Below are 19,786 nucleotides of genomic sequence, written 5' to 3'. Positions count from 1 at the left end.
AAGTAATATATAAATTTATCAGAACTATTTATCTATTTTATGGAGGTATGTAGTTCATCATAGAACTAGCATTATTAAAAAAGTATTGATTTTGAATGGAGAATCGACTCTGAATCAAATCGTTGCCCCCAAAGATCGAATCAAATGGAATCGTGTGGTGGCCAAAGATTCACAGCCGCAATACTCACCTTAAACTAGTGATTCTCAAATAGTGGGACAAAGAGTAACCTTAACTTGTCTTAGCTCTTTGTAATAATTTATGTCGATAATGAGGTGAACGTATGCAGAACGCTGCAATGGTTTGTAGACATAAATAAGTCAATATTATCAGTGTGTCAGTAGAAGTTCCGTTTAGGGGAGGCATAGCAAAAAAAATATTGACAACCATTGTCTTAAATTAGTATTCGTTCATAAAAAAAATATTCTTTATGTACAAATAGGTGCCAACATTACTGTTTGTTGCCAAGCAAGAGTGTGGAACCCACCTTCCTTTGACATCACTAACTTTAACTATTTGAGGGCCAACTGTCTTTATGAGAAGTCCAGCAGCAACGTTGTGTCCTTTAATCCTGCAGATGGGAATCAAATTAATCTTTATGAACTACTGCACTTTTTTGTATGTGTTCAAATAAATCCGGTGGTACTCACAAAGCACAGTGCAGTGGGTTGAAGGAATTTCCTTCCTGGTTGCTAAAAAGCTTGTTTTCAAGTAAAATGTGTAAACATCCTTCATTACCTAGGCAAGACACAAATGGAAGAATAATTGCGACACATTCTATTTTCTGTGGAATTGCATTGGTTTGACTTGGATTTAATTTTCTTGAGTAGGTTTTTTTCTTCCTCATGACTCTGCACAGAAGAAAGAGTAATACTATCAGCGATTTCAGATTTCAATATAATAGGTGGTGTTGGGCAACGCTCCCTCTAAGGTGTGCGCCTGTACACGTCATCACTATTCAATTATTTTAACGTCTGTCGAGACACTTTAAGTAGGACATTAATTCCATCGATCACTTTATTGAGCAAAACTCTTTATTGTCGGCCATAAACAAATGAGCAAAACATTGATAAAAAAAATGTGTATCTAGCAAAACTGGTCATGTTCTGCCGTACAAACCAGACCGAAACCTACTTTGTCATCCGTCATATCAACAGCAGCCTCTCGCTCTTTCTTACTTGCGCCAACACGTGCACATATGGCACTTCATAAGCAAGCAAAAAGTCGGACAACTCCAACACCACACATAATGTGTATACCAGGTCGTTACACTACGATTTATAATCAAATGTGTGCTTATTTTACTGTCATTTATTAATAATCCAAATTTATCAATATTAATCATGAAACACTGTTATTATATTAAATAGATACTAATAAAAATATATATTTTACAAACAGAAAGTTACCGGAATGTACACAAGATCCCATGCTTACATCTCATTGTGCAACATGTGAATGTTTTAATGGGAATTAAATGCCATATCTGAAAGGAGTACAAATGATTTCCAAAGCAGGACCTCCACCAGACATACAATACTAGTACACAGCTCACGAAAAACAATATTTTTTGTTATTGTCATTGTAAGTGGGCCAAAACACTTATATTAGAAAATAATCACATGGAAATGACTGCTGTCATTTGCGTTTACAACCACAAACAAAGTCGGACAACTCCAACGCCACACATAATGTGTAATTCCAGGGCGTTACACTATGATTTACAATAAAATGTGTGCTTATTCTACTGTCATTTATTAAAAATCTGTTATTATATTAAATAAATACTAATAAAAATATATATTTTACAAACAGAAAGTTACAGGAATGTACACATGATCCCATGTTTGCATCTCATTGTGCAACATGTGAATGTTTTAATGGGAACTAAATGCGGTATCTGAAAGGAGTACAAATTATTTCCAAAGCAGGACCTCCACCCAGACATATAGTAGAATACTAGTACACAGCTCATGAAAAACAACATGTAATAAGAAATGTAACTTATTTGGTCAGGTTTGGGATAGGTGTGCTGCTGGTGTAGCCACAGTGTGCACGTCTGACGTCGCTCACATGTGCTCCACTAAATGCTCAGGGAGTTTTTGCGTTTGCTCACAGCCATGAAAAATTAGAGGGAATATTGGTGTTGGGCCACATTTCCTGGTGGTCACTGAGAGGTGGGGGTGGACTCAGAGTTTCAATTAAGTTTACTCTGGAGTACATTGGAAGCATATTCAATATGTTACAGAAATAAGATGGCATGAATGATACAAAATAAAGCTTTATGGCAGAAAATTAATCCTGTATGAAAGCGTATAAAAAGCGGTAAACAAAAAATACGACATCCAGCCTGGCCTCTCTCCTGTTTCCTCCCTTTGACACAGGTGAATGCACGTGCTTCAAGCCCCACTTAAGAACTTTCAGTTTTTCTTGATTTTGGCGGCGCCAGTGGACCAAAGCGGTAGTGTTTTGCTAGAAGAAGACCACATTCCCCATGGTGCCTAGCGCAGCTAGCGTCATACTGACATGATGTAATATTGTCACAAACATTCTGTCTCTAATGGCTGATGTTAAATAGCAGACAATATCAAGAAATTATCTTGGATTGTTCTACAAACATGACGCTACTACCAAGAATGTACCGGGGCAGATGCAGGTCCCAAGCAAAGAAAGACCGGCGCAAGAGTTTCTTTACAAAGAAAGTATTGTGGAACTATCACGCTGGTGGATATTTATTGTTAACACGCACATTTCTGATCGCTAACATTAGCATTAGCATTTTGATTTGAGCATGGAAAGTCACTTTCTCGTTTAGCAAGAACAGAAACAAGGCAGCATCGCTCTGAAATTCCTCGTCTCTGAGCTCACGGCAGCGAGTGAAAGACGGGGCAATGTTGATCCTTGACTGTCCTTTTATCCGGGTAGCCTCCGTTTTTCTTTTTCATTTCTTTGGTTGTTTTGCAGCTTCTGCCATGATAGCAGTAATTGCACAGAGGCGTTCTCATCGTCAATAAATTACCTTATCTTTCCTTACTAAATGTATTCGTTCTTTCCATTTTGACAGAAAAAAAATATATGCACTGCATCAAATTGCATGTTTTCAACTTTAATATCACCCAATATTGCAACAAATATATTATCATACTTTCCAAACATTGTTTTTGTTAAAATAAAAATGAATAGTTAAATATCTGCTTGACTTATGATGTCAAAAGAAGTAATCCATCAAATTGTACAAATTGTAAAAATGACAATAGATTTTAGGGTAAAAATGTATGGTGTTTTTACGGCATATCACTGTAGATTGAAAAAACAATCGACCACAGTTTTGTACGGTAAAATAATGTCGACTGAGCTGTTTTTCCCTCCTGTAAAATCTATGGTTGCTGTTTTTGTGGTGCATTACTGTAAATAGAAAAACAGTACCACATTTTTTTTAATCGAAAAAACTGGCATCTCTTTTGCCAGAATAAAAAAAAAACACCTCTATGAAGAACACGAACAAGAAACCCAGATTTCCCTCGCCCGGACGCGGGTCACCGGGGCGCCCCTCTGGAGGTGGGGCACGATGGCGAGCGCCTGGTGGCCGGGCCTGTCCCCATGGGGCCCGGCCGGGCACAGCCCGAAGGGGCAACGTGGGTCCCCCCTCCAATGGGCTCACCACCCATAGCAGGGGCCATAGAGGTCGGGTGCAGTGTGAGCTGGGCGGCAGCCGAAGGCAGGGCACTTGGCGGTCCGATCCTCGGCTACATAAGCTAGCTCTTGGGACGTGGAGCGTCACCTCGCTGGGGGGGAAGGAGCCTGAGCTAGTGCGTGAGGTGGAGAAGTTCCGGCTAGATATAGTCGGACTCACTTCGACGCACAGCAAGGGCTCTGGAACCAGTTCTCTTGAGAGGGGCTGGACTCTCTTCCACCCTGGCGTTGCCGGCAGTGAGAGGCGACGGGCTGGGTGGCAATTCTTGTTTCCCCCCGGCTCAGAGCCTGCACGTTGGAGTTCAACCCGGTGGACGAGAGGGTAGCCTCCCTCCGCCTTCGGGTGGGGGAACGGGTCCTGACTGTTGTTTGCGCTTACCTGCCAAACGGCAGCTCAGAGTACCCACCCTTTTTGGATTCACTCGAGAAAGTACTGGAGAGTGCTCCCCCGGGTGATTCCCTCGTTCTACTGGGGGACTTCAACGCTCATGTTGGCAGCGACAGTGAAACCTGGAGAGGCGTGATTGGGAAGAATGGCCGCCCGGATCTGAACCCGAGTGGTGTTTTGTTTTTGGACTTTTGTGCTCGTCACAGATTGTCAATAACAAACACCAATTTCAAACATAAGGGTGTCCATATGTGCACTTGGCACCAGGACACCCTAGGCCGCAGTTCCATGATCGACTTTGTAGTTGTGTCATCGGATTTGCGGTCTCATGTTTTGGACACTCGGGTGAAGAGAGGGGCGGAGCTTTCTACCGATCACCACCTGGTGGTGAGTTGGCTGCGATGGTGGGGGAGGATGCCGGACAGACCTGGCAGGCCCAAACGCATTGTGAGGGTTTGCTGGGAATGCCTGGCAGAGTCTCCTGTCAGAGAGAGTTTCAATTCTCACCTCCGTAAGAACTTTGAACATGTCACGAGGGAGGCACTGGACATTGAGTCCGAGTGGACGATGTTCCGTGCCTCTATTGTCGAGGCGGCCGATTGGAGCTGTGGCCGCAAGGTGGTTGGTGCCGGTCGTGGCGGTAATCCTAGAACCCGCTGGTGGACACCAGCGGTAAGGATGCCGTCAAGCTGAAGAAAGAGTCCTATCGGGCTCTTTTGGCTCATAGGACTCCGGAGGCAGCAGACAGGTACCGACAGGCCAAGCGATGTGCGGCTTCAGCGGTCGCGGAGGCAAAAACTCGGACATGGGAGGAGTTCGGGGAAGCCATGGAAAACGACTTCCGGACGGCTTCGAAGCGATTCTGGACCACCATCCGCCGCCTCAGGAAGGGGAAGCAGTGCAATGTCAACACAGTGTATGGTGAGGATGGTGTTCTGCTGACCTCGACTGCGGATGTTGTGGATCGGTGGAGGGAATACTTCGAAGACCTCCTCAATCCTACCAGCACGTCTTCTTATGAGGAAGAAGGGCCTGGGGAATCTGTGGTGGGCTCTCCTATTTCTGGGGCTGAGGTTGCCGAGGTAGTTAAAAAGCTCCTCGGTGGCAAGGCCCCGGGGGTGGATGAGATCCGCCCGGAGTTCCTTAAGGCTTTGGATGTTGTGGGGCTGTCTTGGTTGACAAGACTCTGCAACATCGCGTGGACATCGGGGGCGGTACCTCTGGATTGGCAGACCGGGGTGGTGGTTCCTCTCTTTAAGAAGGGGAACCGGAGGGTGTGTTCCAACTATCGTGGGATCACACTCCTCAGCCTTCCCGGTAAGGTCTATTCAGGTGTACTGGAGAGGAGGCTACGCCAGATAGTCGAACCTCGGATTCAGGAGGAACAGTGTGGTTTTCGTCCTGGTCGTGGAACTGTGGACCAGCTCTATACTCTCGGCAGGGTCCTTGAGGGTGCATGGGAGTTTGCCCAACCAGTCTACATGTGCTTTGTGGACTTGGAGAAGGCATTCGACCGTGTACCCCGGGAAGTCCTGTGGGGAGTGCTCAGAGAGTATGGGGTAACGGACTGTCTTATTGTGGCGGTTCGCTCCCTGTATAATCAGTGTCAGAGCTTGGTCCGCATTGCCGGCAGTAAGTCGGACCCGTTTCCAGTGAGGGTTGGACTCCGCCAGGGCTGCCCTTTGTCACCGATTCTGTTCATAACCTTTATGGACAGAATTTCTAGGCGCAGTCAGGGCGTTGAGGGTATCTGGTTTGGTGACTGCAGGATTAGGTCTCTGCTTTTCGCAGATGATGTGGTCCTGATGGCTTCATCTGGCCAAGATCTTCAGCTCTCACTGGATCGGTTCGCAACCGAGTGTGAAGCGACTGGGATGGGAATCAGCACCTCCAAGTCCGAGTCCATGGTTCTCGCCTGGAAAAGGGTGGAGTGCCATCTCCGGGTTGGGGAGGAGATCTTGCCCCAAATGGAGGAGTTCAAGTACCTCGGAGTCTTGTTCACGAGTGAGGGAAGAGTGGATCGTGAGATCGACAGGCGGATCGGTGCGGCGTCTTCAGTAATGCGGACGCTGTATCGATCCGTTGTGGTGAAGAAGGAGCTGAGCCGGAAGGCAAAGCTCTCGATTTACCGGTCGATCTACGTTCCCATCCTCACCTATGGTCATGAGCTTTGGGTCATGACCGAAAGGACAAGATCACGGGTACAAGCGGCCGAAATGAGTTTCCTCTGCCGGGTGGCGGGGCTCTCCCTTAGAGATAGGGTGAGAAGCTCTGTCATCCGGGGGGAGCTCAAAGTAAAGCCGCTGCTCCTCCACATCGAGAGGAGCCAGATGAGGTGGTTCGGGCATCTGGTCAGGATGCCACCCGAACGCCTCCCTAGGGAGGTGTTTCGGGCACGTCCGACCGGTAGGAGGCCACGGGGAAGACCCAGGACACGTTGGGAAGACTATCTCTCCCGGCTGACCTGGGAATGCCTCGGGATTCCCCGGGAGGAGCTGGACGAAGTGGCTGGGGAGAGGGAAGTCTGGCCTTCCCTGCTTAGGCTGCTGCCCCCGCGACCCGACCTCGGATAAGCGGAAGAAGATGGATGGATGGATGGAAAAAAAAAACAGTGGTATTGTTTTTACATTTACAGTAATATGTTGTAAAAAAAAAAACCTGTACATTTTCACAGTAAAATTCTGGCGACTAAGCTGCCGTTTTTTCCCCGTAAAAACAGTTACAGTTTTTCCATTTACCGTAATATGTTGTGGAGAAAAAACTTTTTACTACAGTAGAATTCTGGTAACTAAGTTGCCAGTCTTAGTGTACCTAAAAAATATTTATAATTAAATGCATAGGCAAATTCAATTTTTTGCTGTTACAAGCGGCCCTCTGAGGATAGCCATAACTAAGATGTGGCCCTCAATGAAAACCAGTTTGCCACCCCTGGACTACAAGAAACTGAAAAGTATCCTCAAAGAGAACACATAATGAACTTTTTAGAGATACAACTTGTGAGTCGGTTGACATCTTTCACTTAAAAGAGCAGTTCAAAAGACTTGAGTTGTTGACGAACGTCACATGTCTATCAGGCAACAACCCACCACTCACTTGCGGTCCGCAACTGCCAGTTTTGGGTCCACCAGTTGAGAATCAATGGTAGGCTTATATAACAGATGCAAATATGTTTTTATACTTCCTTTCTGTAGGACATAGTCATTTATATTTCCTACTTGACAATGAAGCAACATTTGTGTAAAAACTTGCAGATGTCTCACCGCGGTAGGCGGCCCAGTGGGTGGGCGTGTAGCCTCTGTAATCCAACATGGAGTCCAGAGGGTCTGCTTTGACTGCAGCCTGCAGCAAAGTGCGCAATAGCTGTGTGTGGCCACGGGATGCAGCCAGGTGCAGCGGCGTCCTTCCCAGAGAGTCTCGACACAGAGCAGAGGCGCCATGCTCCAACAAAGCTGATGTGCAGTCCTCACTGCCCAACATGGCCTGCAGGACAATAGGATTTGAGACATCTAAACAGTGTTAAAGACACTTATACTTGACACATACAGCTCGATGTAATGCAGTGAAGCCTTTTTTGTCGGCAACGTCCGGTTTGGCTCCTTTTTCCAACAGGATGTGCACACAATCAGTGTGACAACCCAGAGCTGCCAGCATGAGCGCTGTCCTGCAAAACAAGCAAAAGAAGCAGAATTGACTTCTGGAGCAGTGAGATTGCGGGTTGAGATCTCATCATCTCAACAACTGACCGACACACTTGAGCCATAGAGAGTCAAAGAGTCTTTTATATAAACGGTGTTGTAGTTTCTGTGTAGTCAAATGCAAAGAATGACATTACAAGACATGACACAAAGAACTACTTATACTACATGTTTGATTCTTATTTTTGACCAGGACAATACAACATAATACGTATTCATTAGAAAATCACACTCAGCACTGATGTTCTTTTATACTGACTGATGTGGAGTTTTAAAGGGGAACTGCACTTGTTTTTGTATATTTGGCCTATCGTTCACAATCATTATGAGAGACAAGAAGACAGATGTATTTTTTAATGCATTCTAACGCGCATATAAAGGGAAATAAAAGTATGCTTACAATGGATAATAAAGCCCTCTACACAATCATCCAAAAAGCGCCAAAAACACTCAATTTAAATTTCGTGACCTGAATATTTACAAGTATTTGCGATATTGTTATTATAAGCGCTAATGCAGACAAACTATTTATAGCGACGCATTGTCACAGGGAGCTAATTAGCTTATGATGCTATCATGTCATCAGCTGGTGAGCTGCTTTCTTGCCTCAAAGTTTGTGAAAGTTTATTCTAGATTATAATTCACGCCTCTCACCTTGATGGTACAGGGATGAGGACACAATCCGACAAATTGGTCATCTTTGACATCCAAAATAAATCTGGAAATGACGAGAAAGACCCGAAAAGACGCTTGGTTCCACTCCCCTTTTTTCTTTGCGAGGATTTTGATCATTTTTCATCCAAAGAGGAAAATATGAACTTTCTAACAGTTGACATCCCAGTGACAGCAGGCCTTGTAAAGTAAGTGATGTTTTATTACGTTTTGTTGTCTCTCATGAAGTCTGCTGTGAATAGAAATCAGTGATGTTGGGAAAAAAGCGAACTCTGTGATGCATTTTTTAAATTAATACGCTGCTGTTTGCTTAAATTAGCAAAATAGGTCAATATTACATGTTATTATAAATGGATGGATGAATCTTTATTGTCATTGTACAAGTACAACAACGTTTCATTTTCAGCACAAAACCGTTCAAGATTAGACAAACATTGTACAGGATTACAGAACAGTTATTACATTACATATATACTTTCAGCATGTATATAAAACCTTGATGAAGGTGTTTGGATGTTTTTATGTGCTTTATAGGCAGAACAGAGCGACTCCTATTGGCTACATTGTCTTACATGAAGATTGTGAATGATAGGCAGACTTTCAAAAAAGTGCAGTTGTCTTTAATTTAGGGGTGACTGAAATTTGCTGCATTGCTTCTATACAAGTATTATTTTTGTAAATTGCAACAAAATCCCTCGGCCTGAGCAAACTGCAGATGTCCCGGATATAAGTTAGCATTATAAATAATGACTTTTTGTACTACACATTAACAAAACGTTAATGTTTTATTACAACTATGTAAAAACATTCTTTACAAATGCTGGCGAAATGAACAAATGAATCCTAAAATATGGGATACTGTCAAAATAATTACACAATAATAGTACTAAACTGAAGCAGTACATTTAATATGTACACAGTTTCCTGTACTTCACATTTTGCTGAGGATTTTAGGAAAGCCATTGGGTAGATTTGTGTGTTTGAGTCCTGAATAAGAAAATGACAGAACGAGTGTTGACTTACTGTCCTTGTGTGTCTGGGCTGTCTATGATGTCAGCACTTTGTTCTCTGTTGACCAGCAACAGCAGACACTCCATGTGGCCCTCAGAGGCTGCACGTGAATAAAAAGAGGTCAAGAATAAAACAATATTAGAATTTGCAATTCCTTTAGGAATTGCATGTGAATGCCCTATGTGCGCAAGCAGCCGAACTGCCAATACGTATGAGGGGAACTGAAATGCTTGAATGTCCAGGGTGAGTGGAATGGTCAAAAATGGTTGAACTGTGAAAACTTTGGGACAAGAGGTGAAAATAGGGCTATGGAAAACCAGGAATTCCTGGAATTTTTTTAACTTGGTAGTTGCATTGTCCAAGGTGAGTAGAGTGTGTGGATGGAGGAACGGTTCGAATCGGGAGAGAAATGTGGGAATTGCGCAAGTTTGAAAATTGTTCTATTCATTTTCAATGGGCAAAATGTCCTGGAAAATCGGGAATTTATTTAAAAAATATTGGGGGGGGGATCACAATTCCTGGTCCAGCTGAACATTTTGATACCCGAACGGTTGCGATTGAATGACAACTGGGCTGTGAGGCATGCCACACTTTTGCGGTGGAATAATAATAAATATATGTTTTTTTCCATATGTGTGAGTGCTTTGGCATTGACACATATTATAATCCATCCATCCATTTTCTACCGCTTATTCCCTTCGGGGTCGCGGGGAGCGCTGGAGCCTATCTCAGCTACAATCGGGCGGAAGGCTGGGTACACCCTGGACAAGTCGCCACCTCATCACAGGGCCAACACAGATAGACAGACAACATTCACACTCACATTCACACTCTAGGGCCAATTTAGTGTTGCCAATCAACCTATCCCCAGGTGCATGTCTTTGGAGGTGGGAGGAAGCCGGAGTACCCGGAGGGAACCCACGCAGTCACGGGGAGGACATGCAAACTCCACACAGAAAGATCCCGAGGCCGGGATTGAACTCACGACTACTCAGGACCTTCGTATTGTGAGGCAGACGCACTAACCCTTCTGCCACCGTGCATATATATATATATATATATATATATATATATATATATATATATATATATATATATACATATTATAATAATAATAATAATAATAATAAATAGATGATTTTTTAGTGTAGAATCTTATATGTGTGAGTCATTGACATTCACACATATAATAATAATAATAAACAGGATTTTTTTGGTGTAGAATGTTATATGTGTGAGTGCTTGGACATTCACACATAATAATAATAAATAGATGATTTTTATTAATATGTGTGAGTGCTTTGGCATCCACACATAATAACAGCAATAATATATGTTTTTTAATATGCGTGAGTGCTTGGGCATTCACACATATTAATAATAAACACATTATTTTTTGGTGTAGAATCTTATATGTGTGAGTGATTGGACATTAACATATATTATAATAATAAATAGAGGATTTTTTGGTGTAGAATCTTATATGCGTGAGTGCTTAGACATTCACACAACAAGGACAATAGAACATCAATACACCCAAAACAGGAATCCTTTCTCCACACACCTGCAGCATGGAGGGCTGTCCGCTTGTGTTTGTGCTCCTTCAGTGAGCAGGAAGCCTGATGGTCCAGCAGCACCTCCACACACGAGGTGAAGCCTCTCAGAGCGGCCAGGTGGAGGGCAGTTTGGCCTTCGATGTCTCGTACGTCCAAACTCACCAAGGTCTCACACAGCAGGCGCAGGGCCTCACAGTGACCATAATACGCCTGTCGACATAGCAACGCTTTGTAAAAGGCAATGGTCCCACAAGAAGTGCTGCCTTTGAACTACTCACAGCTAAGTGCAGTGGACTAACTGGAATATTACTCTCAGCCTCTTCTAAACAGTTGAAAGAAATCTCCAGGAGCTTCAAAAATAAGGATATTGGATTAAATCGCTTGAATACAAATATAATCCTAAAATGAAAAAATGTGCTACTGACCAGTTCCAGGTGCTGCTTATTACCATAAGCTGCTGCATAGTGCACAGCACTATAACCTTTCGTGTTCTTTACTGTCGGGTTTCCACCACTGTCCAGCAGATAGTCCAAACACCTGCACACAAAGACATGTCACATAAAAGGGCCCTACAGCAACTGGAGTCATGCTGTATCATGGAATCACCAGCCACAATATTAGGTACACACACACGGTCACGCATAACTGAGACGTAATTATTTGTCACAATTAAAGTGTTTACTTAACAGTGGTTCTACAACTGTGTTTGATCATATTTGCACATCTATCGTATTTAAATACGGTAACCAGAGACGCTTGATATTGGCTCTCTTACCGTTATGCAAATAATTGCAATCTGAATAAGAAGAGTCATGACTAGGGCTGCAACTAACGATTATTTCAATAGTATACTCATCAGCAATTATGTTTCTGATTCGTCGACGAGTGAAGCAATTATTGCTTATGATCTGATGTACACGATTGAGTTTGACGTTGAGTCTGTGACTTGGTTTTAACACCATAATCGTAAATTCAATTGTAACGAAAAAAAGGAAAGACTGAGAAAGGAATGGTTTTACTTCATTACACAAAGTATAGAACCGTGACAGTGAAAAATAAATCAACAGACCTAAAGTGCAGGATGTCCTGTAAACATGACAAGTATATTTTATCCAGTACTGTCAGGGTTATTTAGCTGCAATTAGTTAGCTACAGCAACAATAGGGTACACATGAACATATCTTTGTTGGTTAATTTCTATAACTGATGTTGTCGATTACGTCAACTAATCAGTGCAACCCTAGTTAGACCACACATACCGAGCATTTTCTATTAATTTGGGCAAAATCCACGCAATACCTTGTTTACGTCATTATCAGCAGAAAAAACCCGACGTGGGCATGAAACGACATCTCGTTCTCAGAAGAAGCATTTAAGTCCCATCTTAAAACTCATTTGTATACTCTAGCCTTTAAATAGACCCTTTATAGACCGGTTGATCTGCCGTCTCTCTTTTCTGCTCTGCCCCCCTCTCCTGCGTGGAGAGGTTTATTAGGTGGCCACGGATCAGTTTCCACAAAGGACGTGCTAGCTGGGATGGACCACTCCGCTGTGCATCGATTGGTGACGTCTCTGCACTGCCGACTTATCTACATGCAAGAGGAGACCCCTGCTGGCATGGGCAGGTCCGAGGTCTGCGGTCTCTTCCAAGGTTTCTCATTGTTCCCATTGGGTTGAGTTTTTTCTTGCCCTGATGTGGGATCTGAGCCGAGGATGTTGTGGTGGTTTGTGCAGTCCTTTGAGACATTTATGATTAAGGGCTCTATAAATAAACTTTGATTGATTGTTGGTTTTTGTTTGCGTACTTCACTTTGTGCTTTAAACTGGATACTTTTGTATATTATTTAGAATGACAACAAAATAATCTTGAAAACATGTTTTATAAAAAAAAATGTATTGCTTTATTTATTTTCCTATGATACTGTACTTAATCTTTGATTTATTTTGTACAATTTTCCATTCTGTCTATTATTTGCACATTGACGAAGACATTTTCGAAACCAGTCTGTGTTTGGCAGCGCCTGCGCAGTTTATATTAAAATTATTAGAAGGACACAAGTGTTGCTGGCCTTACTTTTTCTTTAGACAAAATAATCCGTCAATATTGGCCAATAAATTAACCAAATGAAGGCAGAACTTCCATACAGCAATTGTTTCCTAATAAATTGTCCAGATCAACCAATTGTTGCAGCCGGGTTAACCTCACGACAGATGTGCGACATACAGCGAGGCTTCCTTTTCCTTTTCCGCATTACAGTCAGTGCTTGGCTCCCCTCTGTATGCAACACAAAGTTGGACACATTTAAACCTCAACATGAAAACGACAACAACTGGTTTTTGTGGGACGGTTGCCGGCATTCCCAAAATGTCTCACCCAAAGAAAGTGTGTGCTGCAGCGGCGTAGTGTAGAGGGCTGCAGCCCATTAGGTCCAACTCGTTGACCTCTGAGCCGCTTCTTACCAGTGTGATTGTACACTGGCTTTTCCCGTTGGCGGCAGCATAGTGCAAAGGAGACCTAGGAGCCACAACGGGAGACAGCGATAACAACCCATCAAAGACTATGTTCGCTTGTCAACAAGTTCCTTTACCTTCCCAAATGATCCTTTATATCCAGGTCAGCGCCACTACTTATCAGCAGGTTGAGACAGTCGACATTACTGCCAACACAAAACAAAAGTTCCTTCAGAACTGCAAGCATGGCCGTGCAACACAGCATCTTTGTTACCCTCCAGAGGCAACGGCATGCAAACAAGTCATCCCAAGTTCGTCCTGTGTATTTATATCGAATCCAAAAGACGGCGTCTGGCAGCTGGTCGGCGACTGCATGATGTTGTAATACTGGCCTAGAAGACACGCAGGTAAGGCATTTTTCAAAAGTGCCGTGAGAAAATGTGGAGAAAGTGCTTCTCACCATTTGAAAGCAATTTGCGACAGCAGTCTGGAAAGCCGTAGAGTGCTGCCAAGTGTAACGGAAGCATCCCGTGTACCCCCTGTCTGCAAACCACAGTCCAACATACTATTAACACCAAGTGATTGGAACACGGGAAGTGCAAAATGGAAGAAAATATCAGTGTTTCCCCTGAATGTAATTATTTATAGCGGACACGAAGTGACAGAAGTAGTCTCTAAACACAAGTATATTTTACATAAACACTAGAAAAGATGCTAGATTTGTTGCGAGTCATTTTTAAATAAAGAAAGAGTGTTTAAAAGGATTGGCGAAATCTCTAGAATTATATTATATATACACACACACAGTACAGGCCAAAAGTTTGGACACATCTTCTCCTCATTCAATGCGTTTTCTTTATTTTCATGACTATTTACATTGTTGATTGTCACATCAAAACTATGAATGAACACATGTGGGGTTATGTACTTCACAAAAAAAGGTGAAATAATTGAAAACATGTTTTATATTCTAGCTTGTTCAAAATAGCCACCCTGTGTTCTAATTACTTTTTCGCACACTCTTGGTATTCTCTCGATGAGCTTTAAGAGATAGTCACCTGAAATGGTTTTCACTTCACAGGTGTCATCGTTTTGATGCCTTCAGTGACAATCTACAATGTAAATAGTCATGAAAATAAACAAAACACATTGAAATAAGGTGTGTCCAAACTTTTGGCCTGTACTGTACAGTACAACTGATAATCCCAACCCCATTGATAAAGCAAGAAATTCCACTAATCAACCCTGATAAGGCACCCCTGTGAAGTGAAAACCATTTCAGGTGACTGCTTCTTGAAGCTCATCGAGAGAATGCCAAGAGTGTGCAAAGCAGTAATCAGAGCAAAGGGTGGCTATTTTGAAGAAACTAGAATAAAATACATGTTTTCAGTTATTTCACTTTTTTTTGTTAAGTACGTAACTCCACATCTGTTCATTCATAGTTTTGATGCCTTCAGTGACAATCTACAATGTAAATAGTCATGAAAATAAAGAAAACGCATTGAATGAGAAGTTGTGTCCAAACTTTTGGCCTGTACTGTACTTACGTACGTACGTATTGGTAAATGCATTTATTTACATGCTTAACAATGCATGTGATCAAGTACTATGATTTTGACAGATATATCTCAAGATCGATTTTTTGTTTTTTTCTTTTCTTTTCTCTATTTGACATGTACAAAGTGAATGTGGAAAGGGTAGGAAAGGGTAGGCATAATACGCTTTTAGCTTCAGCCTATACCTTTTTGGTCAAGAAATGTAAACCGATAATTTATTTATTTATCTGCTATGGACTTGAAGTGTACTGTTTACATCAGAGGTGTGTCAAAGACGTTTTCACTGAGGGCCACATCGCAGTTATGTTTGGCCCCAGAGGGAGGCTTCTAACAGTGAATACTATTATTACACAATTTTTTAAAACATTTTATTAGTATTTTTTTTTTAAACTAAAATGTAAAAAATATGGTAAGTCGCAATAATTTTACCTCAAAATTTAGTGTATATTACTGTAAATGGAAAAACAGTACTGCTGTTTTTATGGTTAAAAAAAGGCAGCTCAGTTGCCAGAATTTTACTGTAAAATTTACATTTGCTTTTTTTTTTTTACAGTAAATTAAAAAAACTGCAATTTTACAGTAACATTTTGGCACCTGAGCTGCCAGTTTTTTTTTTTTTTTATTTATTTATTTTACAGCAAATCAACAACTCTATATTTTTCAGTGTATAACTGTAAATGCCAAAACGGCACCACAGTTTTACAGTAAAAAAAAGTACTGTCATTTAGAGAAAAATGCTGTAAAAACCACAGTAAATTTCACAATTTTACAATGACATCTATTGCTACTTTTACATTTCACAGTTTGACAGATAACTTGCTTTGAAATCCTTATCATTAGTATTTATTCCTATTTAAAAAATGGTTTGAATGTTTGATAATATATTTTTGCGTAATTAGACAATATTTAAGCATCATTTGCGATTACATGGAGTACATATATTTTTTTCTCCCAAAATAGAAAGAGAAAATACATTTAGTAAGAAAAGTTACAGTACTTTATTGATACATATTGTTTCCAGGCTTTCGAGGGCCAAATAAAATGAAGTGGTGGGCCACATCCGGCCCCCGGGCCTTGAGTTTGACACCTATGATTTACATGAACTGATGACCAAAAATAAATAAATAAATAAGAATAAAATAAATAAATAATAAATGTATTTATTCTATATAAATAAAGATCTGGTATCGGAGGCATCAATATTTCAGTATGGATCTGCACATCACTAAGCGTCACAAATTTTAGCGCAGTTATCATTAATACCGTTTATTGTTACATCCGTACCCAATTACTGTTGAAATAATTGATTTGAGTTTTGTCGTCTACTGTAAGACACTCACCTGGCTTTGTCAGCACCGTTGGTGAGCAGAGTGCTGATCAACAACTCCTGACCGTACCTGGTGGCCACATGGAGAGGAGTGTTCCCGTATATGTCAACACAATCGATTTCACTACCTGGGAAACGGCAGAATGGGCGGCGTTGTGTTATTTTTATTCTGAGTGACAAGGCATGCTGACAACTGCATGTTACCATTTTGTATAAGAATCTGGGAGCCTGTGAAGCGGCCATGCATGGCAGCCATGTGCAGAGGGCACTTGCCTTCTTTGTTCTGTCCAGGGAAACATTTCACCAGTCAGAAGCCTTCGCAAAACCCGGTTCTCCCGTATTTTGTGTTTACCTGCATGTTGACGTCGGCGCCGTTGTTGATGAGCAGCTCGACACACGGCACCCCGCTGGAGGAGGCGGCGGCCAGGTGGAGCGGCGTGCTGCTCTGCTGGTTGGGCTGGTTGATGTTGGCGCCGCAGTTGACCAGCTCGGTGGCCACGGCGTCCTGGCCTGTGTGACAGGCCATGTGGAGCGCCGTGTTGCCGTACGTGTTGGCTTCGTCCACCTGGGAGGGAGAAGAGCAACTCATGGCTGTCACATGACCTCAAAGGAGCTCGGTTTAGCCAGCATATAATAACTACCTCCAAACTTCCACTGGAGAGGTAAAGAGAAGAAGAACATATACTGGAAGTAATGTAAAGATTCACATTAAAAGAAGTAAAACTCCAGGGTCAATATAGGAATTTATTATCAACATTTGGACATTTTACCGTGGCTAGCGCCTTTTTACACGCCTTTTTCTACTTGCTATCTTCCAATTGTAAAGCAATAGTTCACTTCTTTTTACATTTGTAGGACATTCTAGGACTGCCAAAAAAGTTTTGGTGTCTGATTTGTTTTGTTTGTTTTTTTAGATCATTTGCCATCTAATTTATAATAGGACAGTCTGGGTAGCTCTTTGTTCCAACTCCATCTAGCAGATGGCATTGTAACCCAGCTTCTGAACCCTAACGAGCCATACTGGACCAAAAATACAAAAGAAAAAGTAGTCTAACTATATTAGACTACTATCAAAATGACTTAAAAAGTCTTAAAATGAAGACAACACATGTGTCTAAATAAGCCTACTATCAAAATTACTTTAAAAGTCTTATATACCCGGTAAGTGTTATAATGAAGACAACATATGATGTGTCTATATTAATCTTACCTTAATCTCGTTATATGCAAATATAATGACAATAAAGTCCATTCTATTCTATTCTATTCTATATTAACTATATCAGACTACTATCAAAATTACTTTAAAAGTCTTATATAAGTGTTATAATGAAGACAACACATGATGTGAGTGTCTATATTAGCTATTTTAGACTACAATCAAAAGGAATTTAAAAGTCTTATATAAGTCTTGTAATGAAGACAACACATGATGTAAATGTCTATATTAGCCTACTATCAAAATGACTATGTGTCGCAAGCTGACGCAAATCTTCAATGACAGAAATGTTGAAATGTAATATTTATTCTACACATTTTTACAACATTGGAAAACATTACTAAAACGAAGGCTTTTCAGAGGGTGTGATAACTCCTGGAAATTACTGTCTTAGAATGGCCAAAGGTAAAGATGTGTGTGTTCAAGTTGAAGGAAACGGAAACTGCAAATAAAATGAGCTACAATATACCTTAAATACGAGGCCTAATGATGCATTATGTACATACAGCTAAAATAAATAGCATGTTAGCATCGATGAGCTTGCAGTCATGCAGCGACCAAATATGTCTGATTAGCACTCCACACAAGTCAATAACATCAACAAAGCTCACCTTTGTGCATTCAGCATAAAAAGTTTGATGGACAAATAGAGACAAAGAAGGAGTGGCATAAAACTCGTCTTTCTGTGGCAGCATCAAGGAAAGTTGTACATGTAAACAAACTACGGTGCGTTCAAGGACTTCTACAATTCGTAAGACAAAATGGCACACGCCAAATACTCTCCTCAGCGAAGCATTTTTAAAATAAACAGTGGGATTTCTAACAATTAGGAAGGTTTGTGTCGTGTTTGTCCTCTTACAGAAACCATATTGAAACAAACAATTTTTTTTCCCTCATCTTTTTCCATTTTCATACATTTTTGAAAAAACTACAGGGAGCCACTAGGGCAGTGCTACAGAGCCGCTTGTGGCTCGAGAGCCGCGGATTGCCGACCCCCGCCCTAACCTTAATACACACAACAGACTTGGCCATACCACACCTGTTCATCATTACAGTCATCCCTTGCCAAATCTTATTTGAACTTTTTATGCGTCTTTACTTTATCGCAGATTTTTTTAGGCATGTATTTTTGGCCCAAATTAAGCATCTTTCAAGCATACAAACATCTGAATTAACTAAAAATATTAATACTACACTATAGGGTTGCACGATTAATCGACATCAAGGTTTTAATTAGTGCGATAACAGAACCGCAAGTTTTTTTATTTTTGTCCGTCGTCACCGCCATTTGAGTAACAGACATGTCGGCCAATCAGAATCGTTGAGCCTCGTGTTTGTTCGTCTCTCGCTTCAAACATGGAGAAAGAGGTCTCACTCTGTGCCTCACTCTCAGCACCTAAACACGTTTACTTAACAGTAGCATTGACTGAACGCAGTGAGGCCTCTTTTCACTCATTCACAATTGTTGTCTCGGAGGGCACACACAGGAAGGACAGACAGAGACCCTCCCTACTCGCGACTCTGCAAAGTAACAAAAATTAGGAGGACAAAAATAAGATTACAAAGCCAAATGTCCTGTTGTGTTACTATTTCAGCTTCCCATCAGATGGGCAATATGAGCCCATCAACACGGACGAATGAGCGAGAATGTTAAGATTACGTGATGACAAGAAACAAAAACGTCCAACTTTGTTTTTTCAACTGGGGAAAAAATGCACTTTAAGAGGTTACATTTTAATTTACGGTAATTATTTTCTTACAGAAAGGAGTCCATTTTATTTGTTTTTTTTTTTACTTATTTATTGAGGATAAAGTGTTTTACCTTCCAATTACAGTACAATAGTAAACAATTCCACAGTAATGAGAAATAAAAGTTGATATCCTTTTAAACGGTCACTTGCATTATTATTATTATATATTTTGATTACATTACGTCATAAAAACTGTATAATTTTGATGGATATTATTTTCACACTTTTATGCATTTTAATGAATAAAATATAACAATCGCAAATTGAATTTTGAAGAAAAATATTACAAATACTTTTTTTCTCAAAATCGTGCACTAGCTGCAGTAATGTTGGACACTCTGTGAGACCGTATTGATCAGAGCATGCTGTTCAGTGTCGTGGCCACTGATTGGCTCAGCCTCATGCTGAATTACAACATTGAAATAAAAACGTATGAAAAAAAACTAAAGGGTGTTATTTCATGTCTGGA

General features: G+C 41.3%; 1 protein-coding gene across 1 annotated transcript in view; it reads right to left on the bottom strand.

Annotated features, from left to right (window-relative positions):
- The window catches only part of ankrd52b (ankyrin repeat domain 52b), a 40,200-nt gene that overhangs the window by 11,566 nt on the left and 8,848 nt on the right, over positions 1-19,786 (bottom strand). Inside the window, exons 8-23 of the mRNA XM_061984777.1 lie at positions 16,700-16,912; positions 16,552-16,630; positions 16,361-16,475; positions 13,925-14,007; positions 13,739-13,856; positions 13,602-13,670; positions 13,388-13,528; positions 13,238-13,288; positions 11,439-11,550; positions 11,292-11,363; positions 11,022-11,223; positions 9,470-9,557; positions 7,623-7,740; positions 7,340-7,559; positions 649-736; positions 486-569 (exon numbers count right to left, since the gene is read on the bottom strand). Coding sequence (XP_061840761.1) covers positions 486-569; positions 649-736; positions 7,340-7,559; positions 7,623-7,740; positions 9,470-9,557; positions 11,022-11,223; positions 11,292-11,363; positions 11,439-11,550; positions 13,238-13,288; positions 13,388-13,528; positions 13,602-13,670; positions 13,739-13,856; positions 13,925-14,007; positions 16,361-16,475; positions 16,552-16,630; positions 16,700-16,912 — 1,853 coding nt within the window. The remainder of the gene's footprint in view (positions 1-485; positions 570-648; positions 737-7,339; positions 7,560-7,622; positions 7,741-9,469; positions 9,558-11,021; positions 11,224-11,291; positions 11,364-11,438; positions 11,551-13,237; positions 13,289-13,387; positions 13,529-13,601; positions 13,671-13,738; positions 13,857-13,924; positions 14,008-16,360; positions 16,476-16,551; positions 16,631-16,699; positions 16,913-19,786) is intronic.

Source organism: Nerophis lumbriciformis, linkage group LG23 (assembly GCF_033978685.3).
Source record: "Nerophis lumbriciformis linkage group LG23, RoL_Nlum_v2.1, whole genome shotgun sequence".
Classification (NCBI taxonomy): Eukaryota; Metazoa; Chordata; class Actinopteri; order Syngnathiformes; family Syngnathidae; genus Nerophis; species Nerophis lumbriciformis.
This window is presented reverse-complemented; position numbering and strand designations above follow the sequence as displayed.